Source organism: Bacillus rossius, chromosome 7 (assembly GCF_032445375.1).
Source record: "Bacillus rossius redtenbacheri isolate Brsri chromosome 7, Brsri_v3, whole genome shotgun sequence".
Taxonomy (NCBI): Eukaryota; Metazoa; Arthropoda; class Insecta; order Phasmatodea; family Bacillidae; genus Bacillus; species Bacillus rossius.
The window spans coordinates 63,407,694-63,434,617 of record NC_086335.1 but is presented as its reverse complement, the minus strand read 5'-3'; the positions used below and the strand labels follow the sequence as shown (position 1 = coordinate 63,434,617).

Sequence of the window (26,924 nt, the reverse complement as noted above, 5' to 3'; positions counted from 1 at the left end):
ATAAATTTATATTTCAAGTATTTATTTGCTGGCTTTTTTGTGTGGGAAGGCATGCAATGACGTGATTTTCCTTCATTTTTTCCACGACCGAGGCTTTGTTTCACACGCTAGGCGTGTGAGTCACGGTCACAGGAGTGCGAGAAAGATACAAAATCGCTGCATCATGGGAACAGAAGTAAGCATTTCGTGGAAGCCTCTGTTATCAAGCGCCGTGATTGGCTGAAAATTACTTCAGCAAGCCAAGAACACTGCCCGCACAAAGGGAAGGAGGGCTGTAAATTCAGTCATTGTCCGATCACCGGGTCGAGTGGTCGTTGTTCGGGCGGCGGGCCGAGCAGGCTGTAGCGGGCGATGGTCCCAGGTTTTATCTTCTTTTTAATGTACATTTAATTTAAATTTGTTCTGTTGTGCTAAATATTTTGTGATTTTTAAATGAATAATTAAAACCAGGTAATACATCGAACATTGTATATATATTTCTTCTTTCTTCGTGACCTGTAACCTGTATGTTCCACTCATCATCTAATTTGAGCTAGCCGGAGATGGTGAGTGGTAACATTGAACTTCAGTGTTGTCATCAATGAATTTTACTACATTTCCTCTTCGAATATTTTCCCTTGAATATCTAATATTATGAATGCTATGGACTTGATGGGATTGAAGGATTTGATCTTTTTGATCGACCTATTCTCAGGTAATTCCTTCCATCCTGTAGTTGAGCACCTAAAGAACTTCTCATGCCACCGTCACACTCACACCTGGGGTGCTATTTGCAGCACACGTGCCTCGATGAGAACTCTGCACTGATTGCCTGTCACACGACGAATCCACGACAGGCAGCCGAAGCTGTCGGCAGTTGCGGCACAGCACACAACTCGAGGTCTGGACCGTCTGGCGACTGCACACGAGGTTACTTTGAAGATAGCGTGTCACAACCACCGAATGTTGCATGTTCAACTTGGGTAGCGATACAAAGGTTAGCTTAAACTTATCATGTGGCTTTCTCTAAGCCAAATTACTTCTCCCTTTTTTTTATTAGCTAACGCCCTTATATTCAGGTTTTCCTTCTACATGCAAAACCACAACAAAACATGCTGGCTTCAGAACGGCCGAGCTGTGATCCGAAGTGGCACTCAGGGTTGCCACAACGGTTAACATGAAAATTTCAGAACAGTTTTCTGACACCAGTCAAAAACTGCACAACATTCCACTTGAAAAAGCGAATCCTCAGTGATGCAACATGGTCACACCACGAGGATCGTGTGTTCGATCCCAACACTGCCGCATGACTCATTTATGAGCACCAATTCGGTGCCCAAGACATTTGGAACCCGCTACGACCGTGGAGGTCCTCTCGCCTCAGGCCTCTGTGCATAGCTGTTCAACGCAGAGCTCAATAAACTCTAACTCTGTTACACATGTTCTGACTGGCAACATATTAGCACCAAGAGATTTATATTTTAACATCTCAGTGACTGAAAGAAAACTCTTAGAGGTATTCAAAAGTGTTGAAATTACTGGAAAGTATAGAAAATACAAAAAAAAAAAAAACTTAATGGCTTTGGAAAATTTGAGGTATATATTTACCAATATAAAATGTAAGAATCGTGAGTCAAATGTGATATACATATTCAGATATGAAACCAACATTTTTAATAAACAACCAGTGGACAACAAGTCAACATCACACTGCACATTTTTGTTGACACAGGACCAAAACTTTTTTAACTCGTCCCCTCTTCATTCCCAAACATGACATTAAAAAAAAAGTTCCACAAAAAAAAATAGTACATACAATTACTTAACACATATTTTTAAAAATAATTTTGCAAAGTGTCTTATTTTTTTTAAAATCCAATCACCACTTAAATTAATTTTTTTTATTTGCATCCAACAGTTTGGTTGTAAATAAAATCCAAGCTAATAAATAATACACTTACAATACAACTCTTTTCTGCAGCAAAGAGTTTTTGGTCCTTTTAGTAGCGTTACTCGAAATAAACAGTTAAAACTATAAAAATTTCATTAAAAAATCAAACCAGGTGCATCACAGAACTAAATGAAACTAAAACTGTCTCACGTTCGGTCGTCATCGAACTGAAACAGTTCAGTTCGCACTTCTCCGGCGCTAGACGTACACCTTGTCGTGGACGGATCTGACGTGGGTGATGATGTTGCCCTTCCTCTTGGAGCGCAGGGAGCAGTAGGGGCACTGGAACCTGGGCTCCTGCCCGCACTCGTAGCGCACGTGGTGTCGCAGCGTCCTCTTCCAGCGGTAAGCCTTGCCGCAGTCCCCGCACGGGAACACTCCCGGTCCCTCCGAGGTGGGGAAGACGCGGCCCCCGGCCCCTCCCCCCGCCGCCTCCTCCCCCCTGCCGTCCGGCGCGGCCGGCCGGCACGCGTCCAGCAGGCCCAGCAGGTCCTTGGGCACGCCGGCGCCGTACGGACGGGCGCTCGGCTCTTCCGCGGCTCCGTCGAGCATCAGGCGCGCGACGTTGGGGCTGGGCCAGCGAGTCGCGCAACCTGCAGGCAAACCAATCCAGTCAGTCAAACACTGATGCACACAACTGCTACACCATCAGACAATCTACACAACAGACTGCACGGATGTTATCTTGTCGAGTGGGCTGCCTGTCGACACACCCTGGACCGTCCAATAAGTGGTACCTATCAGGCTCGTCCTTCACTTGGGGGTACCGTGTCACCAATCACTAGAGACCTGCGAAAATCGCGGGATTCATTTCGTGATATTGCTTCAGTTAAAATAATTACACCTTAGCGCTGCTTCTACCACTGGTTCACTGTTAATCCGGAGTAATGAGAACCGATTAGAGACCCTCACTCATAGAAGTGTCGAATCACAGGCCACCCGGTCGAGACGACTCGCGAGTCAGCGGCCAATGAGCAGGTGGCATTTGCCCGAGTGTGTAGAGTGTAGTAGGGTCTATCCTGGAGGTCACTGAATCCGCGAATTATGCAGGTCTCTACCAATCACACTACATTTTTGAGTCAGCAGTCACACTTCTTGTAGCAAACTAATATCTGCAAGATGACCGCTATTGAATTATCATGGGGGAAAAAAACGAAGCAGAGAATTAACAAAAGCATACAAGTGAAAGAATATTAACCTTAGGATTCTTCCATTTCGTTGTCAATGATTTTAAATTCATAGCATGAGAAATTCATCACTGTAATAAGTCTTGTTTCACATTCTCACAAAGGTTCATTTTATATTTAAACAATTAATATTATTGAAAGTTTAATATAAACATATCCCATGCGAGTTTTTTGAGATTAGGCATCCTTATGTGCCACCCAAAACAAAGTACACTACCAAACCAAAGTATTAATGAATACTACATTTTTTTAGGTTACAGCCCCTAAACAACTTACAAATTCGATTTTTTTTTTGCTGATGAGAAATTACAAAAAACAATTCCATGCAAACTACACTATACATGCACATTACAAAGGAAAACTTACACAAAAACTTTATGTTTTAAATTTCCATAGCATGTATGACTAGCTATTTTGAACAATCTTTTTTTTTTTCAAGTTTAAGTCAATAACAAAACCATTTGGTCCCAGATATCTTTTTTTTTAATTAAATTTATTTTAGAATTTACAATTCAATTAAAATATAAAATTATTATTTCTGCAGAATTGTGATTGGAGAAACCATCAAAAGAGAACGTAACATACACAATCCACACACACACACACACACACACAAACTAAATGGCCGCCGGAAGTTGACATGGATGCATGGATTCACAACTGATTTAGCGTACACAGGTGACCATTTACAAGGCAGCTCAAACAGAAAAGACTAACTAGGCAGGAGGCACATTGTTTATTTTTTTTATAGGTAAATTTGACATCTTATTTTATAGACTCTACACATGATTCATAAATTATGCATTTTATTGACAACATTACAGAGTTACAGAAATACATGTAAGTACAATAAGTAAAACAAACATGCACACTTAATTCAAAATGCTGCATCTCTGTACTTCAATCTCATTCAATAGAATTCAAAATAGTTTTTGGAGAACACATTATGTTGAATACTACGTCAAGTATCGGACAGTTTCTTCCTTTCTCTCAGTCTTAAGGGCAAGCTATCACATACGGACAGCACACGCCAGCAATGGCGAGCACGGCATTCACATCATCGGCACGCCGTGCAAGGTCCTGCAGTGCCGCGCCAAGTTCCCCTTGCGCTTGGTGCTGTAGCTGCACAGCGGGCAGTGGAACTGGCTGGGCTGGCCGCACTCGTACCTGAGGTGCCGCGCCAGCGAGGCACGGTGGGAGTACGACTGCAGGCAGGCGGGGCACTGGTTCGCCGGCGCCCCCGAGCGTGCCGCTCGCCTCCCCCCCCTCCTCCTCCTCCTCGACGCTCCTGGAACAACCGGTCGCCGCGTCCCCGTCACTCAACTACATTCCCTCGTTCCGATCTTTCCGCTCCCAAACACAATTTCAGTTATTCCACTTCCTGCCACCGCTACTACTCGAGGTTTTTTTCCTGTAAATTTACTTCCGATGCATCTCATTCATTATATGTTAGGTCTAAAATAAATTTTCTCAACAGGTATTCACTAAATGGTTTCTTAACAGTGATACGAAATCTTGCATCTGTTCTAAATCGTTGTTTACTTGCATGATCCTTCACCACCCCAAAAATAACATCTAATAAATATTTGGTGAGAAAATTTGTGACTCTACAACAAATGGAGGAGAGCTATCATTATAAATACACAGAGAAATATTTTAACCAATAGAAATTACAAGAAAATGAAAAGAAAAAAAAAACTAATTCAACAATTACGACAGATCCTTTACTACAAGAACTATCATGTTACACACAATACTTCTGTTGACAATAAAGAATTTAGTTTATCAAACTTTATAACGAAATAACTTACAATACAGGTAATATAAAATACTACAGGTCATAAATATATGTAAATACTTAACATATAAAAAATTAAAAAATTAGCCACAGGCCTACAAACATGCTTACAAACATATGCTACACAAATACTCCAACATTGGCAAGTAAATTAATGATATTTAATGATGATTGTTACAGTTACATTTAAAAAATAAAATCACTGCAAGCTGTATGTATGATCTGTGATAACGCATAGTAATTTGTTCACTCTTCATTTGTCCAAGTTATAGACATTAAAATACTAACTTAATATTTTTTTTAATTTTGAAATAATTTTAATGAAAATTGTCTACGTTTACAACACACACTACAATTGAAATTTTTGAATAGCAAGGAGGCTACTTCATATCCATGATTTGAATCATGGAGGCTGGTTGGTGTATTTCAATTTTATATTATCTGGAAAATAATTTTATCTGTAATTTAAAAAAAAAACTTTTAGAAACTTTATTGTACATATACTTAAAAAAAAGGTCACTTGTGACTAAAAAAATCTTAATTCTATTAGTGCATTCATTTCTACAAAATTATTACTAATCATTCACTTTGTTCCTGCTTTATCATAATTTGAAGTCTTGTGAGAGATATCTCATATAACTTTAATTATTATACTTTGTCAGTAATATAGTGTAGGTATATTAAACCATGTTTTGGCTTAAGTTTTTTTTAAAGACTACCAAACACCATAATTATTTTTATTGAATTATATTCAGGGCAAAAACTTTTTTTTTCCCATACAGAATGAAACAGTTAATAAAGTGACTAATATCACTCTAACCAGGTTACAGAATCAGAATGCTTTGTTAGTAAATGAAAAATCTAACCTATGAATGGTGGGTACAGCAGGTTAGTGAGATAAAAGGGGTAAGTTGTGTCGCCTACATGGTGACAAATGGGTGTGTTTTTGAATGACGTCATCAATAGGATGGGTGGTAAGAGAAATGATAGACTGCGTGGTATCAATATTATACATATACATTGCTATCGCACAGGGTTGTTTAAGGAGGCGGATAATGAGTTTGGGCGCCACCACGTGGTTTGTGGGCACGTGGACCCGGCGAGACTCCTTTCTCGGGCCGTGATGTCGCCCAAGTGCGACGAGGCACACAACCCTAATAATGATTCGCTAGTTCCTAATACCCGCTCTCAGCGGCGGGCACGCTGGTACACTCGTGTAATGCCCTAATCTTTACCTAGGTGGGCTCTAGGCGTCCCACACGCCAGACAACTACACCGGGGCACCCGTGACCGAAATAATATTCACTCGAGATTCACACCGGATATTTATTAACCATTTCTCGTCTCTACATTGTTCATGTGAAGTGGATAAAAAGCCAACGGCAAACAATCGGTTTAGGAGGTGGGCCAGGTCACCACGTGGCCTGACCAAAGAAACGTAACGATGTTAAATTTAAAATGCTTGAGGAGCTTAAATTCTTATTGAAACAGTCTACCACCCGGAGTAGGCCTCGAAGACAGAAAGAAAGCGTTTTAGATTAATATATGCGAAACGGATGCTAACGGATCAGATATTACCAAACAATGAAGTCGACGAGGTGCGGGAGCGTCCCACTCCGGGCGGCGGAAGAACAAGACTGACTGGTCAACAGGGTATCATGGCGTCTTCCAACCCTCGAGTTCCCGTTACCTTGTTAACTTATAATTAATCTAATTACTAACATAGTTTACCCTTTTAAAAATTAGTAATAATTAAATGACAATTTGTGAGACTTCCATCTGATTTCATAACAGTATACTTAATTAAATATTGTCTAAAGATTATTCGTCGGCAGTTCCTGTAGCGGCCACGTGTGGCGCTGCGCCGTCCTTCCTGTGACTTAAGACAAAACACTGAGCGAAATTATAAAAACACACAATACATAGCCCTTTATTTCTTTACTTATTAATTAATATTTTATGTTTCTGGGCCGTCGCCGTGCCTCTAATGCCTCTTGCGGCTCACACACACACGCATGCACACGTCACCATGGCGGGCGGTTCAAACAGAGGGTGATGGTGGGAGGGTGGTGGCGCTGACGGAACAGGGGACACATCGGGCTCAAGGGAGGGCGCAGCTCTGGTTGACGTCAACATATATATAAATTCAAAAACACACCCATTTGTCACCATATATATATATATATATATATATATATATATATGTGTGTGTGTGTGTGTATATGTATATGTATGTATGTATGTATGTATGTATGTGTGTATATATATATGTTTTCATCGTGAAACAGTGTGGTGAGACGTTTTGTTAGCTTCCTCCATTTTGAATTCAACTCAGTGTTGTTGCAATCCATTTTGCAAATTTTTACATTTGGCCTAGCAGTGTCCTTGTCATTTGGTGTTAGCCTCGACGCGTGGTGAGGCATACAGTGATGATGCCATCACGCAACATCTGGGTTCAGCTGCTACGTGGAGTTCTACACTTCTTCAACCTAAACTTAATACGTGAAACACAGTCAGTCTTTCCCTGTTAAGTTTGTTTGGTTGAGCAGTGTTTAAATTGTAAGCACCACCTGGACCCTTTTTATTCAACTCAAGATTTAAAATTTTATTTTTTGGCTTTCAATTTACAAAGGAACATTTGAAATGCTAGAATAAGGATTGTTGGCTTATGTATTACTGCTTTTTTATTGTTTGCGCATAAATTGAGACTCAAATAGGCAATGTCGGTGGCTACTGCATGATACGGTTTTAATTCTTTCAGAAAAATTTTTTTAATTTCATTTAGCCTTTCAAAAACTTAAAAATCGGAGTATTTTTAAAGGTTTGGTAAAATTGAATAATTTTTTTTTCTACAAGAAAATAAACTATATCACATAGAAGCTAGTAAGATTGACTTAAAACCTAAAAAGTTCCAATTTTATATTCCATTTCATTCTTCTTATCCACACTGCAAAAATAAAATGTTAAAAATTTGACTTTGCCAGCAAATTATGCAAAACGTATGCACAATATATATTTTTTCATTTTGTGAAACTTTAGCCACTCAATAAGTCAGCAAGTTAAAGAGTGTGGAATGTAAATATTAAATACCTACTGACCTGGAATGGGACATAACCCCTTAATCGCTCAAAATCAGAAGTTTGGGAAGTAGTTTCCCCCACAGCCTTATAATGTGCAGTATAAAAACATAACTAATCTCTGAAGCACAAAACCTAAGGGCTAACCTACGCAATTGTAAATTTATATCAAACATACCATTATTACTTTAAGAGTAATCGCCACGGACCAGAGAGTGAAATTACGTGATGCATACTTTCTGATTATAAAGGACAGAGTTGTAAGACATCCACCAATAAACATATCACATTCTTATCACCTTTGGAGCATCTAGTCTATGTGTTTTCAACCATCTTCAGAAGCCTCTTTATAAGCCACAGAGACCACTTGACTTGTGACGGCCAAAAGCAGAAATAGTGTGGTATGCTTATAAACGATAAGTAATAATATTCAAATGAATTTCTCCGAACTTTTGAAAATTCAAGCAATTTTAAATGAATGCAAAGGAGTTTTCGAAGTTATAGTAAACAGCCAGACTTGTTGAAGATTTTAATCTAGTCTCTGTCACAACTTTGATTGTTTCTTTGAAGCTCGGAAAACAATAGTTTTTGTAGTACCAGAAGCATTCAATAAAGTGAATGCCAAAAAACATATCTATGGCATTTTCAAAAATGTACGGTTTAATAAATGTAAGTAACTAACTGCAAAATTTTTACAAGCAAGTGGCACATTTTCTGCACAAGAATATTCAACATAATATAATACTACTGGTAAATCTAAATAAAAAATAAATAAATTGCTGCATCAAATAAAGGTGCTTGTAAAATTTCAAATAAACATAAGTTTTATATTTAGAAAGCATAAGTTGTAGTTTCACATTATACCTTAGTGTATCAGATGTGTGATTTTAAATGTCTACAACTGACACAGTACAAAGGTAACCATAAATAACTATAAATCTTCATAAAGCAGCAAAAAGGTTCAAGGATTAAACTTTTACTAAACATTAAAAAATACAGTTTCTTATACATATTCAGACAAAATTTCAGTTTGGGATACAGACATGGAAATGACTACAAAATTTTTTAAATATACGAGGCACTGATCACTATCCACATAGTAGGTAATTAACATTCTGAAGGAAATAAAACAGCTTACAGCATGTTTTACGAAAAAAATCTGGCTTCAGCAAATTCCTCATTGCCCAAACACCTCACAGTACTCAACATGTACACAATGGAAGTAGCTCTACTCCAACATGACAGAACAGCTTAACACGCAGACAAAATGTTTTTCAGGCACAGCATCAAATATCGGTTGGATGTCAGAAGGTGAACTAAATCAAATACTATGGAACTCAATACGAGACACTCACGGACACTAGCACTAACTTGCGAGTTGTATAGAACTTTGTTTAGAAAATACTATAGATCTAAATACTGGACACTCTCCTAAAATTATTGAAATTTCAGCAATCCTAACGAGACTCATTTCATACTTCGGATTGAAGGAAACTTGTTACCGTTACGAATTTTGGTAAATATTAATACAATTAGAGTATATTTGTGTAAACGAATTTGAAGAAATATTTTTACGGTTCTTAAGTGTTTAGTTATTATATATCAATAATTGAATAATGAAGAATAATGTGTGATAATTTGGCCTGTTTGCAAATGTGTGGTTCTCGCAGCGTGTACCACGATGTTAAATCAAAATTGAAACCAGCTGGGATATATTGATAATGGATCAGATGCACTGCAAAACCGGCAAAATATGTGTTATTTACGGCTGTAATAGTTACAGAGTGCAAAATAATGTGAAATTGTTCTACTCATTCCTAAAAATTGACATGTAATTATATGTTTGACTCTATAAAATTTTCTCTGTAAGTAACAAAGAATTTTAAATGGCTGTTGGGTATATAAAAATCAAAAATTTAATATGAGCAATACAAAAACATTTTAAAAATTTAAATCAGTTAATTTTTTTACTTATCACTGCTTCCATTAAGCAATTATATCAGAGAGATTATGAATAGTTTGGTTAGAAACCAATTTCACATAGCTTTTTTTTTTTTTAGAATTCCTTAACATGCTTATGACAATAATATTTCTCCTAGTCATATGTAATTATGTAATTTCCCTCCAATTAAAAAAAAAAACTAAGTTGTATATAACTCTCGCAAGAAAGTGCTAGTGTCAATGGTTTCCATGTTTTTCCAAGCTAAACAGGCGGAGTGCCCAGTACAAGTTCTATAGCATTTGACTCAATCCAGCACTGAACTTCATTACTCAATCCATGAAACAAAAATGCATATAACTCAGTACACGTGATAGAAGTGAAAATTCTTTGGCAATTCAAACTGTGCGTGTTACTGTTTCCTCAAATAATTCTGCCATTTGGAACACACCAAATCTCTGAAGGAAGTATTAAATTCATAACAGGTTGCGCTATCTATGCTGGAAATGCAAAGACTGTCTCAACAGCGCTCTCTACGCTGCTGGTTGAACAAAGAGGAACGCGAGCGTGCTGGTAGCAAATATTAAATTCAAGGCACTCACAGCTGACTATATAGGATACCTATATCTATTTACTAAAACAAGTGCATGTACACACACTCTGTTTTATTATTTTGTTCATCTATTTCTCTCGGTTCTACTTTATTTTTTGAGCCAGCGATAAATCATCGCACAAAGAAGAGAACAAAAACAAGCCCAGCAACGTATATATTTCTTTGGCCAAATACCTTCTTTCTGACCTATTCACGTCAAAAATTGTTCACAACGTTTCACGAAATCGTCGAATTAAAACTTGGCCTTGAAATTTTACTCCCCTCGCACCCAAAGAAGTTTCACTTTTAAAAAAAAAAAAAAAAAATGTTTTGAATAGATCACGTACCAAGTTCACTATCAAAAAAACTGTGCTTTCTTCAGAACAGAAGAATAATATGCTCGAAGAAATAAAAGTTACTTTAACATCACTGCAATTAAAAACTTTCAACTCAGGTTTCTAATACACTCTGCTGTAAAGAAATGGATGTAAAACAGCTACTTGTTCGAGTTCATTACTTCTTAAGAAGAAAATAACAGGTATGAAGTTTAAAAAAAAATTTAAAGCAGTAGTGCTACGAAATAAAAAAAAATTAACAGTATATAGATCATCAATAACTAATTTTTAAGAAGTTAAAATTTGAGGGATAATATATTAGAGAAGGTTGTCACGGGCACATGGATCTCGAGAAGAATGTGTGTGATTCTTGAACGACTGTCTTGCCAGTTTCCGGGGGGTCGGAGCGTGGCACCCCGGGGAGCTACGGCCGGGCCGGCCGGTGGCGAGCGTGGATGTGCATGAGCAGGCTGCTGCGGTGCTTGGTCTGGTGCGGGCAGTGGGGGCAGCGGAACTGCGGCTCCTTGCCGCACTCCAGCCGGAGGTGGCGCGCCAGCGACGACTTGTACAAGTACGTCTTGCCGCAGCCGGGGCAGCGGAACTTGCTGGGCCGGGCCGCGGGGTCCCCTCCTCCCGGGCCCCCCTCGCCCGCGAACACGTCCGTCTCCTGGGGCCAGCGCTCCCCCTCTGCAACAGCAGTCCTGCCAGTCGAGGCCACGACCACCGCATGTCCCACCGCAAGCACCCTCACTTTGCTAACTGTGCAAGTGAACCATTTTTTCATAACTCCGAATTTACTTGGACGAGAACTCACAGAATATTTTGATGATTTGCATCTTTTAACCGATTAAATTAACGAAAAAGAAAAAGGTAAATATTTGAAGAACTTTCTCGTACAGTTACTTTAAAAACTTCCAGTAGTAGTGAATTTCCTGTAGATGTGTGCCTAGCTAAATATGTACACCTGAAAAGTAAGAGGCAACATTTTTTCCGTCCTGATGCACGTATTTAGTTCTCGCATCAAACTTAACCTTGACCAATCAAAACCACAGAACAAAGAATAAGACGTAGGTATTGATTCACGGTAAGTTACTTACCTGTTCCCGTTACTATTACGGGACAAAGTTTAGTGAGGAACTTAATTAAATGAGCTAGAAATGTAGAAATAAAGGGAGCAGGACTATAATTAATCAGGACCAAGGATGGAACATCATATGGAAGAACACCACCCTTCTGTGATGCTGTTATGAATTGAACTTATGATTTCGTAAATATGAGTCTAGTAAACAGCCAATGAATAAACTTATTTAATGATATAAATATTTTCAGACCTACCTTTTACACAGTACCCAAAAGATACTGCTATGAAAGCTGCAGAAGTGACAGCGAATTTCTTCAAATGGAACTGTATTATAGTCAGAGTTAAGAAACACAACCAAATGATTGACTATCGAGTCCCCCAAGATGCCATTTTAAAAAGTATGGATGTTGGATCACACAATTAATTTGTACGAACATAAAAGATAAGTTATGTTCAAAAAACCATTAAGCAAAAAGTACTTATCTAAGTTCGGAAATATTAAACATTAAGTAACTTCTTCTAGTGCTAGAGTAACACAGAATCAGACAAGCATGTAAGCACACAATAAAACACCAAGATAATGTATAAAATATATAACAGACTAAGAAGTATTGGCATTGCAATATAATGAGAACTACTTATTAAAAGTGCACATTTTTGTTTGCTTATTTTCAGGTGTTTCATTTCAAAAAGAGGTATATTTGATAAGTAGTTAAGATGAATGTTTGATTATTGTGGTAGTGTTCACAGAAAGGCAACTATTTTACAGTTCAGAAAAAACAAATCCTGAAACACATGAGAAACATTCAACATAATTTTATGACAGTGTGGTTTAAACTGTCTGTAAAACTGAAGTACAGCTTGCAGTACTGATATCTTCACAGAAGGTTGAACAAAATTATTTGTTAACATTTTGTTCACAATGTAATCTTGAAGGTGGTAGTTAAGACAAATAATGGTGATAATTTTACAAAGAATGTTTTATTAAACAAAACATCAAATACATTTTACATGGTAGAGAAATTATGTGTATGAAAATAATTAGCACTAAAGAGTAGGGTTACTACTATTTCTTGTCAAGTAAAACCAACCGATTAAACTTTTTCAAAGTGCGAGAAGAAAAATCATTCAAAACAATAAAATAAAAAAATAAGAAAAAAATCTCAATTTAAAAAAAAAACCATGAAATTACAATCTTTCAAATGAATCACATCTATAAAAAAAACTTTTTTTTCTATTTTTAGTTCTTTTTTAATTGCTATATTTACATAAAAATTTTAAAACACTAAATAAACATTTATTTTCAAACAAAACTTGCGTGAAGAAACACCCCGAACAATACAGACACCAGATAAACAGAAATTTTTATGGGAACTGTGTAAGGCTAAACTGAAAGTGAAGACTTAACACCTCAGCTCGACTGGTGAGCAATATAACAACGCAGCTATCAATCACTAGATAAAAATTAAAATTAAAAACAAAGTGAAGTTTATGAGGGTGGGCCTCTCTGGCGCTAGACGATCACTCACGACAAGAGCAATTTCGTGCATCACTGACACAAACTAAATAATGGTCGCTCGGTAAACATATTTGGACGTAGTTATGCAAAGAGGAACCAACCCACAATTTTATTATATTTTATTTGATAATACATAAACTAAAATAGTACAAAATTGATCATACCGCCGTTGCTATTATTGTATCAGTTTTTATACTAGACCATTAAAACTATACCCACATTATATTATCAACAGGAGAATTTCAATTTATGATTAACTTTAACTTCAAAATACTCAGAATAGGTTTCATGTGGGTTGGTTCCTTTTTGCATAACTACGTCCATTTAAAAGAGTTTGAGTGGAGCAAACACACATCTTCGTGACTGTGCGCCAGAGCTGTCTCAGTGCGGTCGGACTCAGTCCCGGCGGAAGAGCTGCCGGTGGACGGACCTGACGTGCGAGGACAGCACGTCGTGGCGGCTGAAGCGCTTGGGGCAGAGCGGGCACTGGAACTGCGGGGGCTTGCCGCACTCCAGCCGCACGTGGCGCTGCAGGTTGGTGCGCCACTTGTACAGCTTGCCGCAAGCCTGGCAGCGGAACCCCTCCGGGCGGAAGAAGGAGGGGGCCGCCGGCCGGTCGCCCCACGCGTCGCCCGCTTCTGCAGGGGGAAACAACACCGTGCCCGCTTCACGTCCCGTCTACATCACACGAGACGAGCACACAGTAGCACCACATCCCAGCCAGGGTGTCCACAAGGAAAAAAATATTTCGTACCAACTTAGGCGAGAAAAAAGTACTAAATTATAATTTGTTATGGTTTTTAACAATTTAGGAAGTTATTATGACATCGCAATGCTCTAACTTAAATATAATCACACCAAACACACACATACATTCCATAGTTTTTTAAAAATAATTACGCTTAATAATAAAACATATTGGAGTTACTGTAATAGTATTATATTACAGAAAAAAGTACTAGATCTGTACTTGATCACTAAAAAACTTATAAAAGTACTAGATCTAGTACGAAAGTACTAACTGTGGACACCCTGATCCCAACACTTTCTCCAGCCACTGAAAACCTAAACGAGGGATGCCGGAACATGAGCCCACCCAAATGGAATCCAATGTTTTATCGTTGCACCGTCTCAAATTGGAAACAACTGCAGCAGTCCAAAAACTCTCGTCTCTCCGACAGAACACACAATAACTTTCGCCGCCAGCATCGCTCACCGCTGCTTCGAAACCTCCGGCCAACTCGACAAGGTAGAACGTCACCACCTCCTTCTGTCTTGCATCGTTCTCCTGTCTACTTTCCACACTCCACATATCTCCATTCCCTGCACACGTTACTACCATCTCCTTTTCTCTTTCCTTCGATTTCTTCTCTTAACACCAGTGAGTTGAAACCATATACAGAAAATCCTGCTTAAGAAAATTTTCTTTAAGTTTAAAAAATTGTTAGCAATTTTACCCTTTTCATGAAAATTTTCCTGTTAATAAGTCTAAATTTCTAATTACCTACAGAACCATCTTAACAGGGATTTAATGTATATGTGACGAACATTTACATTTTGCATTTGCTTCCAACACACAAAAGTTCTTGTGACAATGGTGCACACAGGATTACAAACAAGGTCAGAGTCCAAGTGTGAAACCTTAATTTATTTATTTTAATGCCTGTTTTACAAATACATGAGAAAGTTGAAATTTTTTTTAATGATAGTGATCAAAAATATTAAAAAAAAAAAAAAATAGATTTAAAAAAAATTGTTTCTCGAATTAATTATTTTTAAAATGTTTGTTCATAAAGCTAAACAATGTATTTAAATTATCATTTTCTAAAGGTATTGAGGTTAATTTGCAAAATACAAACCTGCTCGCTGATAACTAAACGCCAACTGAAGGTGCTATTAAGATAAAGGTTTTTTTTTTGTTGGCCTACAATATTCCCACATCATTTATTCTATCACATCTGATTATTTTAAAGTTTGTGCTTAGCATCTTACTGACAGCAATTTCATTACAGATGATAACAGGGATTCTGGGGTAGGAAATAGTCATAGAACATAGTAATTAGGAACCAACCTGGATTGAATTAAAAAAACAAAAAAAAAACATGCAAAACCAAAATCTTGATGATCGGGCCAGATTTGAACCAGGGCCCTTTGGATTGAGAGTCTTGTCTTTTACCCCTGTACTATAGCTTGCTACATGCCACTGCTGATAATCAGTACTGTTTTATGCAAGTCAAATCTGCTTGTTATAATAATAACATTTTATTACTAAAAATGTAACTTTTCTTAACTCAGTCAAACACTGTTTCATCAGGCATGGCATGTTTTGCTGATTTACGAACATGTTTTCTATTATTTTTGTGTCAATCACCACTTGTATCTGCACCTCTGGGATACTCATAACCTTCACTGATAAAATATTAGTAAAAAATGTTTTATTTGCTTGCAAACATTATAAACTGTCAGGTTGGGTGCAGCATGTAAATCCAAGTCGCAGGCCCTTTTCTCTACACGTTTTTTCTTACTTGCTGAACTTATCTACATAGCTGGTTGTAATTTTAGACAGAAAGTACTAGATTTTTAAATTAAATACATATTATTTCACAAAAATTAGTCATTTGTCAAGCAGGAATAATATTTGATTTAATGCAGTTTTTTTACTGTGTTGCACTGTTTGTTATGGAAAAATTCTGAAAATCAAAAATAAATAAATATAATTATGAAGATAAAAAATTCGCAGAAAACAAGACTGAATCAGCTGATGTCAGACAAACGGAACCAACGATGAAACTGAACAAGTATTATGGACAACACAACGGCAACAGCACGGACAAAAAATGTTCAACCTCCTCTAAATATCATACAGTACAAGAATTCCGTTGAAGGAACTTACGTCATGAAAAATAATATATAACATCACAGACTAACACAGTGGGCTAACAATGACGAAACAGATTAAATGCAGGTAGACAACAAACCTGGACAACGCAACAAACAAATAAACAAGTACTATGGAGAACACAACGACGATAGCACTGACGAAACAGGCGGCTTCCAACGACAACAGTTGCGACGTTTCGGAAACTGGCATCTTTTCCTGTCATCAGGCACAAACAGACTGATATTGGACACAGGAAAACTATGGGTTTATATATGTCAGAGCTCCCCTTTTAATTGGGTGATCTTGCTGCAACAGTGGTGCAGCATTGTCCCAGAGTTTTCTATGGCTATTGTCCCAGGCATGTTCGGCAAATCTAGATTTTTGAGTTTCACCTTTTTGTATGTTATTTTTGTGCTCTTTAATGTGTGTTGAAAGGGCCCTGCCAGTTCAATTTATGACAAACAGTGCAAAATTTCAGTGGCTCATACCCAAAAAACTGCATTAAATCAAAATTCCCCATTGCATGAAGGTTTAAATGATACAATATAGAATAGTCTCTTGACCAAATCAATTTGATCCTTTCACACGAATATTGTTTATGCCACTACTGTACAAAGTTGTCTAACACTGACTCATGCTCTTACAATAGTGTTAGACAATTTAAGCAAATGAATACCTGGAACTGATAGACATGTGACAACCAAGGTAGAGGAGAAGACAAAATGTGCTTCATAGGCTTAAACTAGGCACACTACACAGTGGATCTCCACAAGGTAATTAACATCACAGGTAATTAACACACAGCAAACTTCCTCTAAGGCTTAGGGTTGTTTATCTGTAAAATTATTCAAGAATGCAGTAAATAAAAATACATTTATGAAACATTGTGGTCACAACTATTAATACAAAAAAAAGTTAGTACAGTTACAGAACTCAAGGAATTATTATTTTGGCCGTATGATTAAAAGTACGACCAAACAAAATCATCAGATGGGCATTTCATTACGATCATGTTCTGACAATCCTATGGTTTACAACTTGTTTAGCAAGAAAGCTGGTGATCTGCACAAACAAAAACTTACAACACCAAATTCAACACAAACCACAAAAACAGAGAAGTATTCTATAAAACATGAGTAAATTTTAATTACAAAAAATATCATATAACACTGACTATGTTAAAATCAGTAAACCAGAAATCTCACAAAGAATTGTTAAAAAAAAGAACAATATTTTGAGATCAAAGCTCACAGCACAGAAAAAAAAAATGTTTTACTTCTCTTGACAAATAAAATACTGATCAACCTCAAGTTTCGCTACAGTAAAATGAACACAAAAAAAGTACCGACCACATGAGAAGTATACAAAATTTAGTAGAGCTGCCTCTATGTGCTTATAAAACATGAATCCAGAAATGAAAAATGCTCTGGCACTAGTCACCATACAAGCCTAGGCCCGTACTGGGAATTACACTTCCAATGATAATGTGAATGCATCGCTGGAGTCTATTGTAGCTGTACTTGAAAATACAATCAACAAGTGAATGTGTGAGAAAATCCTACAACTATTTATAAAAACCAGTTCTGCAAAAGAACATACACTGTACATTCATAATAGCTATATCCATAATGTACGTATGTATGCACATACGTATGTAATGTATATACATAGGTATGAACGTAGGTACATATGTATAAATGTGTATATATATGTATATATGTATGTATGTATGTATGTGTGTATGCATGTAAGTGTGTGTGTGTGTGTGTGTGTGTGTGTGTGTGTATTAACATGAAAACAAAGGAAGTTTTACAGTAAAGACCAATATAGAGAAACATCTTTCAGGGCCCCGCCTAGTCAGAGATGAAGTGTGTTAGTGAGGCAGCATGATTCATGTGACGCTCGCTTGTGCTTCTAGCGCAGTGTTGTCTTTGAACGCAAGACTGTGGACTGGCATGCAATCTTCTCATCATACATAGTAACTACGAGATTTGAGTAGTAACCATAACATGAAATGGCGGGAAAATGAGGTTAAAGGTGTAATGCAAGTCCCTTGAGTGCTTTCAAGAATCTGTACCATGTGAATTGTGCCTAAATATTATTCTGAAACCACAAATTTTACCCATTATTACTCTTCTATAAATATAGTTTGAAAATGAAATAATGAAACAGAACTGCTCATTCGCCTTAGCATATTCTTAAATGCTTTTAGTGAACAGAAGTCACACTGAAATCTTAAGGTGTTTTAAATTGCATGGTTTCTTTTCTGCCTAGGTAGGCGGGGCCATAATTTGGCACAATCGGAAGCCATGAACATACAGGATAGCCGTTTTGCCGAATTATCGAACGTCAATTATAGTTTACGAGAATACCAAAGAAAAAATTAACAAACAGTACAATGGTATTTAAAACAAGTTTGAATAAGATGCTCCATAGAAAAGAAAAATACAGATAAGCATTACTGTTTAAAAAGTGTCTGATATCAATATTGCACCAGTAATTCAGATCACATTTTCAAAAAAAAAAATAAAAATCAATACGATCACGTACCAGAACATGTAACAATTAATGTTTCCGTAGTTTTACACAACTTGCATGTTTCGTAGGTAGTCACATGCCTACGCGGTATTTTCTTGATCAAGAGTCAGAACTGAAGCTTGCTTGTTTTGTTCTAGTGGCCAGTGTTCAGGACTGACACGGAGCATCGCGGTGACACACCAGGATGTGCTTCTTGAGGCTGTTGTTCTGCGTGGTGCGGCGTGGGCAGAAGGGACACTGGTAGTGCGGGGCCTTCCTGCACTCGAACTTGCAGTGGCGCCACAGCGACCGCTTGTGCTGGTACCGCTTGCCGCACGCCGCACACGTGTGGCTCTCCGCGGCCAGGCCCCCGCCCCGCAGGCTGGGCGACTCCGACTCTCCCAGGAGCAGCGCCATCCAGTCGCACTCCCGGCCCTCGCCTGGAAAAGAAATCACCAATTAGACACACTCCTCTCCTGACTCCTGGCACACTCCTCCCCTGGCCGGTTACTACCTGCTGCTGCACGACATAGTGGACGTCAGTAGAACTATTTTAACAGCCTAAACTGTACTGGAAAACAATGGGAATAGCCTATGAAATATGGTAGTTTGTATTTTACCTAGACGGATAAGTACGGACGTCGGAAAGGCAACAGAAATCAGGGTAACAGCAGGCTCTGAACCACTTAGGTATTACATGCTTGTAAATTAATAGTTCAATTGAACAAAATGACCCCCCACCACAAAAGTATGTCACCTCACCGAATACAGCCAAAGAGGATTTTAATAGCCATAGACAATATGTAATTATATGTATGCAACCAATAACATAAAAAAAAAATATTATATTTTATTTGTTTTTGTTGTACAGCTAGTCATTTCAAGAATGAATGGAGTTTATTTAAGTAGTTTGCAAAGAAGAAAAAATTTAAAAATATATATATATATTTTTGATAGATGTGATGTAAGGGACTGCTAGTAATTTCCATGTATATTTTACCACTTAGGTATGTTTAGTTTAAAATAACTTTCACAAGCCTTATGAAAAACCAAACTAAAACAGATGCACCTAAAACATCATATTACAGATTATGTCAGTGTGCATGTAAATAAAAACCAACTGTTAACTTCAACTTCCAGCAAGTCCTTATGACCGCTAGTGGGTCTTCCTTGGCAACTAATGACAACCGGAAACAGAACTTACAGCTGGTTGATAACCCCTCACACAAATAATTTCCAACCAATAAATCAGAGTGTATAATTATTACTTAATGTAATTTAGATCACAGCAAACATACATACTGCCTATGGCAGTTTTCATGATAGCCATGTGTTTGCAACATAATTATCAATATGAAAACTAATTTTTTTTTCATTATTCACCATAATTAATTCACAATAATGACAAAAAATAATTTTTCAAATATAAGCTAATTAATTAAATAAACAATGTTAAAGTTTCAAATCAATGTAATGATTCTTCCCATATTTACACCTGTTACTGTCGACTAACAGAAAACAGACTTACCGGTTATTCTATAAATATATGAAAATTAATTTTTGTTTGTTTGTTTGTCCCCTGTGTGTTCCTAAACCATTCATCAGATTGCGATGAAACTTTGCACATTTGACCTTTGAAGACGAGGAAGATCACTGTCTCCGTGAGATTTAGATAAAGACAATCCTTAAAGCAGAATATAATTAGTCGTGCTGATATTTTGCCATTTTGTTGTTAACGCATCGTTAATCTGATCTCTATGAAATTTTGCACATTTGACCTTTTAAGTATTAGTAATATTTCATTTTTCAATTTTTTTTTCTAGAAAGTTTTGTAGATTCTAGAATACATACATACCTTTGATTTTTAGATACCTAGAGGTAAATAAATATACACTGACAGAACGTTTGCTGGTTCTGCCAGTGATAGAAATTATTTTGCACACTTGTTCAAATTAAAACGATAATTGATGTCTACACATAATATCGAAAAAAAATGTCCCCTTCATCCTGTGTCATCCTGGATAATGCTAGGTACTGCAGCTGGTATTATATACAAGTTAACAGACACATTGAAACCTCACTGCATGCCAAAATATGTTAGTTCTAATCCTGACAAATGTCAAATGTAGTTCCAATAATTAAAGCTGCCCTTTTCTCATGGAAAATCATTCATGTTTGCTTCTAAGGGATAGAAGGATTTTTTTTTAAAATAAATTTTAATATATGAGAATAAACAATCATAGATTATGATCGAAAGGAATAACTTACATAAATAGGATAGATTCTTTTATTAAAATAAAAATAGAATTGCATTCAAAGATCATCATTTTTCATTTAATGTTTATTCACACTCCCAAAATGTAAACATATTTCTACAAAAAACACATGAGTAAAAAAAAAATTATTCAAAAGACTGTAAATAAAATTATAGTAAGTAACAACAGAACTTTCTAAAAAATAATCAGACTGATAGTTACGTATTTCAGTAAAACAAGGCAACAAACAATATGTTTTCTATTACTTTAATGTGTTTAATGTAAACACGTAAATATTGTTAACATTAAAAACAAACTTATGAAGTGATTGGGCCTAACTATAATAAATAGTAGTTATGTATGTGATAAGTTTTATAATAGTAGTATTTATATCTATAATTAGCTTACACAATACATTTGTAAAATATTTCATCAATCTTAGTAAATAAGAACATTACAAAATATTTACTAGACTAATTAACTACTGTGATACACTCACTACTACATACTTGCTATATCAGACTTAAACATTCAAGTAAAATAAATAAAGCTATTAAAACTGAAAACAGTCTATGTCTTACAAGACTTGTAAGGCTTATTCACACAGATTAGTACATATCATGATTTTGCATAAGATCATCATGCTGCAAGAGTCATTTGTAATGTTTGTCAATGTAGGCACAGTGATAATTATCAACAGTTAGGTTGGATTTCCTATTTCATTGAAAATAAAATAAAATATAACAAAATCAAAATGGACCATGATACAAACACATTCAGACATGATCATATACATAACAGTAAATAATTTTGAAGCATCATAATATGAAATACTGAAAATCACATATTACTGATTATTTATAAGCTGGCGTGAAGTGTACGCAATGTTACATAACACATTAGCCTTCAATCATTAATTTTTTTCTACATTCCAGTAAATATTACATATAAGTGTTGATAAACAGCTGAAAATTACACATTTCAATTTATGTATATAGATTTTATTTTACTGATGTTACAGTTCGTTAATATTGTTACAGCATATTTGACTTCAGTTTGAGAAATTATCAGTTAACTTACTACTTTCCAGTTGTATTATTAACTGACTAATTAAATGTATCATTTGCAAAAGAAAATGTAAAATCAAGATTGCATAATACAGTGGTACTCAAACTAATAATGTCAAAAGCAGTGATATGAAAAGATATGAAAAAAATCTGCAAAATATCAGTGAAGGCAGTATGTTACTGTGTGAGAAGCTACATTACCTACGGCCATTACTGTAGGCCCATAAGTTAGTGTGTTAGGTGTCAATATACATGTGTTAAAATTTGTATTATTTATTTATATTTTTATCTAAAAATCAACCCCCCCCCCCCCCCCCCACAATTAAAAAATTCCTCTCTCTTCCACTGCAAATTAACTTCCCCTATTCTTTCTGACCTTTAAAGTTTTTACTGTTAATCCTTACTTTGTTTTAATGAATATTCTAATTAAATATAATTTTTATAGTTATTTGAAGGCAGATGTAATTTATTTTGGCCGATTTAAACTACAATGGTTTAAACCACAGTTTAAATCAAGTGTTTTTTTTAATGTATTTTTAAATATAATATTTTAATAAATTTTAATGGATTCTTTAATTCTGCTCTAATAACAATAGTTTGCTTATTAATCTTTTTTTGTAATACAGGAACAGATAATCATATACTAATCAAGATCTTATGATTTAAATTATCTGAATAAGTTGTAAATTATACCCAGCTAAATACTCTTCTAAAATTAAATTAATTAGTAAGTTGTAGTCATGAGAGTAAAAGAAAATAGGAAATAATTAAATTTATTATTTAAAAAAAATCCTTTTTAGTGAGAAATTCCTGACTGTACTGCAAATCACCTTTCTGTGGGAAACACCCATTCTATGTAGAATCTTCCTCCTGTGGGGAAATACTGTAATATATCTTACGTTGCGGCTTTTCCACAAAGTAAAAATAAAATTACGAAAATACCATTTTCCAACATTAGGGACGTTCCTGTATTTACCCTGAAAACAGCATTAATAAAATTCTAATAGTTTCTGAGAAATCCCAGTTTTTGCTCACATTTCAATATCTGTGCATTGCCGCCGCCACCGCCATTAATTGTTTACCTGTGTTGGGAGAACTTTAGTGAACGGTATTGTTTCATAATAAAAGTAGTTAATATGACGGTGTATTCCCGTTGTACGAAATATTAATGTTTATATTTTTTCTGTTTGTTGATTTTTTGTCCAAATATCATTGAATTAAGAAAGTTTTTTTTTTTCATTTAATTTAAAGTAGTGTTTTGAATCACGTAGTAATGAACAATTCATAGGTTACGTTAGCGACGTAAAAAATACTTTAAAATATTGTGGACGTTTGGTAAAATCAGTATAGCTACATTAAAAATTCGTAAATTCATGGGTTGGTTAGGTAAGGATAGCTACATCTTAAATTAGTAATTCCTAAGCAACCATAAGAAATATTTAATAGTATTTATAACAAAATTTTCAGGGTAAATACAGGAACATCTCTAGTAATAGAAAATTGTATTTTTGTAATTTTATTTTTACTTTGCAGGAATAAAAATGATATTTACCGAAATACCCTTTTTGTGGTTAAGTCATAATCAGATGAACAGATTTGCTGGACTTCAGTTCTTTGCTGTTATGACTTTTCTGGTTCAAAATGAGTGGCAGAAAGTGGGATGTTGTATGGTTTTTATTTGAATATGCTGAGAACCAAAATAACTAATATAATAAAAAAAACCTGGTTCAAACCAAATAAATCATGTTATTTGGTTTTTTAAAAACTGGGTTTTTCCAACCTTGCTTTATATACATATTAGATTAATTAACATTTTTTTGAACTCCAATAAATTGTATAATGAATCATTATGGAAAAAAAAAAGTACATTAACCACCGAAAATTTTTACACACATTTTCACTGGAACTACAGTAACAAATTTTGACACAAATCATTATAGAGGATTGATTTAATATATTTTCTAAAGTTTATATTTTGTATTATTTATCCAAATTTCTTCTTAACAGGGCATAAATGAAGTTTGTATTAACAAACAAAACCTGAAGGAAGACATCATTGATTGCTTCACAGAGATCTATACATGTCATTTTATTTATCTGTCCAAACCTAGACCCTATATCCAAGTTCGTAGAAAGTCACACGACAAGCATTAAAATAATTTTTCACTTACTATAAATATTTCATGTACGATGTATCCTACTTTGCTTAAATGCTGAATTTATTTAAGCCAAAATCTCTGTTTATATTCTCAACATAAGAGCCACAGAAGGCAAAGATGCAATTTTAATTGAGTATTAGAGTATCCAAGTCTTAAAACATTTTAATTTGGCAGCTAGTAAATTTATCTGAAACTCTTTTTAGAATTTCTGGCACAAAGAATTGTAAAATTTAGGCAATCTTATGCATGGTTGCTGGTAAAGTAGGACTTAGATTGGGTGGATATTTAGATTTAGGGTAAGGGTTTTAGTTAGAGAGTCTGAGAGTAAAATTGCAATTTATGTGTTTCAATAAGAACGTGTACAGTATGTGTTACTTATTCCATCAATAAAATAAACAATGTTACTAAGTTTAATTAGATTAATGCAGACAGAAAGCTTTTAAATTATTGTGAATCCCAATGCATCCTGCATGCATGTTATTTGGACTTAAGTTGCTTTCCAACATTAAAGTGCTGTTTCCCTAGTAGGAAAGACAACAGCATTTAGCAAAAAGTTATGGACTTACTATTTGACTTTCTGAAACTTCAATAAAAAGTGTAAAAGATTAGTGATTTATAGCCATAATACTTGAGAAGTTGGTAGTTAAATTAGCATGTCTTCACTCATTGGTCTATCGAAAAATTTCTATCTTCATCATAACTAATAGCTTCATGTAATTTGAATGATATTGTATTAGAAAGTTAATAGCAAGAGATCTCAGTGTAAATTATTTTATGTCATGCCAGCTTTTATTACTTATGGATATTATATATATATATATATATATATATATATATATATATATATATATATATATATATATATATATATATATAATTGTAAAGTAGTGTAAGCATACCTCATTTATTATTTGATTTAATACACTTTAATTTAGTTATAATGATTTTTTTAGCCATAAACCATTGCTGGTTACACTGTATGTCATAAGAAACCTCAATAAAGGACAAAAGGAAGAATATATAAACACACAGAAAAGAAACCAACATCAGCCAACGTAAACAGTCATAAAATACTCTGTGACAATACTATTCCACTCATATAGGAAGAACACCCAAATAAACGGAATATAAAATAATCAGCATTTATTGTCAGCAAAAACAGTGTTACCAGTAAACAAAGTATTTAATTTAAAAAAATATGGGTACCTTCAATTAAAACCGAATCCAAGTTACCACCAAAAACAAGAGCAAACCAACTACCTCCGCGGCAAGACACTAGCCAATAACATCAGCTCTCAGGTGTACGGTCAATCAGAGGCCTGCTCGCCCATCATTGGCCGCGCCAGGAGAGTGGGTCGAAGATAAGTACACCACGTGCTTTCCTGTGTTTTCTAGCAGTCTGTTCGTGCCTGGGAACAAGAACAGTTCTCAGTTCCCAGAAGTCGCTACTGTTGTGTCTGAAGAAGCCTACTTTGTTTGGTCTGTGTTGTCAGAATGTGTGTTTGATTTCATTGTTGGGTTCGCATGTGCATTGGTGTATTGTCGTCGTGCTGTCCAGATGATCTGTTTTGAATCATCGTTGGGTTGGTCCGTTTGTTGCTGTGCTGTTCAAAGTTGTTGTTTGTTAGTATTCATTATTCTTGTCGCAAATGTGTTCTCATTATAATAGATTAGACCTAATAGTAACAAGCTTAACCAATTAGTAAATTATTTTAGTAGCACTTGCAGTCAACTCAATAAATTGTGTATCTTTGTTTGTTGGCATTCTAAATTTACTATTATTCTAAATTCACTAATTTTCTGTATTTTTGAATTTATTAATTTTTTTGTTTTTGAATTTTTTTGTTTTGTGTCCTTTGTCTGTGATGTCTCTTGTGTATTGTATTTGTTTTTTGTACCGTGCACACCCCTGTAATCTCTTCTCAGTGTGTTGGTGTACATGTCACAATTTATAAATAAATAAATAAATCACCCTTCTGTGTCCATATGTGCTGTAATAATTTTTACTAGTTCCTTCCGTGGAATTTTCTGTGTTATCCACGTTTTTTAAGTTTTTGACATGGGCTGATTTTGGCTTGCTCTCTGTGTGTTTGCATATTCACCTATTGTCCATTATTCAATTTTCTTACGACATACTGTGTAACCAGCAATGGTGAATGTCCACAAAAAACTTCTTATATTAATCTTCCCCATTGCAAGAAACATCCAAAGAATGTACTTTTTTTTTTACCAGTTTATTTATTATGTTAAACAAAGAAACAAAAACAGATGTATTTCTACTTTTTTTTAAAGTGAGTACCATAAGCAAGGATGAGGTCTTGTGATGTGCAATTTGTTGAGCATAGTAGATATTTGTGTTTTTTTCATTTACTATCAAAGAGTTAGCTTCACACATAATGATACTCAAATAGAGGCACCATACTGTTTTTTTTTTTCCTTCCTGTTAGCTGATATTAGCTATCCGAGCCAGAGTCTAGATACGTGATAAGAGGAAGATTCCAGTCTCAATGTCAATATATTTAAATTTTAATAAAATATTATTTTTAATTTTGAAATAAAACTGAATATGCTACCGTACTGCAAATTG

The 26,924-nt window shown here is 35.5% G+C and overlaps 1 protein-coding gene across 28 annotated transcripts in view; it reads right to left on the bottom strand.

Moving 5' to 3' along the window:
- Window positions 1-26,924, bottom strand: part of LOC134534196 (longitudinals lacking protein-like) — a 287,153-nt gene that overhangs the window by 108,230 nt on the left and 151,999 nt on the right. The window contains exon 5 of one of the 28 annotated variants that reach the window (XM_063372388.1): window positions 9,015-11,545. The exons of 25 other annotated variants lie outside the window; for them this stretch is intronic. In XM_063372388.1, the coding sequence (XP_063228458.1) occupies window positions 11,283-11,545 (263 nt within the window). In that variant the 3' untranslated portion in view covers window positions 9,015-11,282. Of the gene's footprint in view, window positions 1-9,014; window positions 11,546-13,742; window positions 14,097-15,088; window positions 19,297-26,924 lie in introns of those variants that run through there. 2 more of the 28 variants (XM_063372406.1, XM_063372383.1) reach the window with 2 other exon arrangements.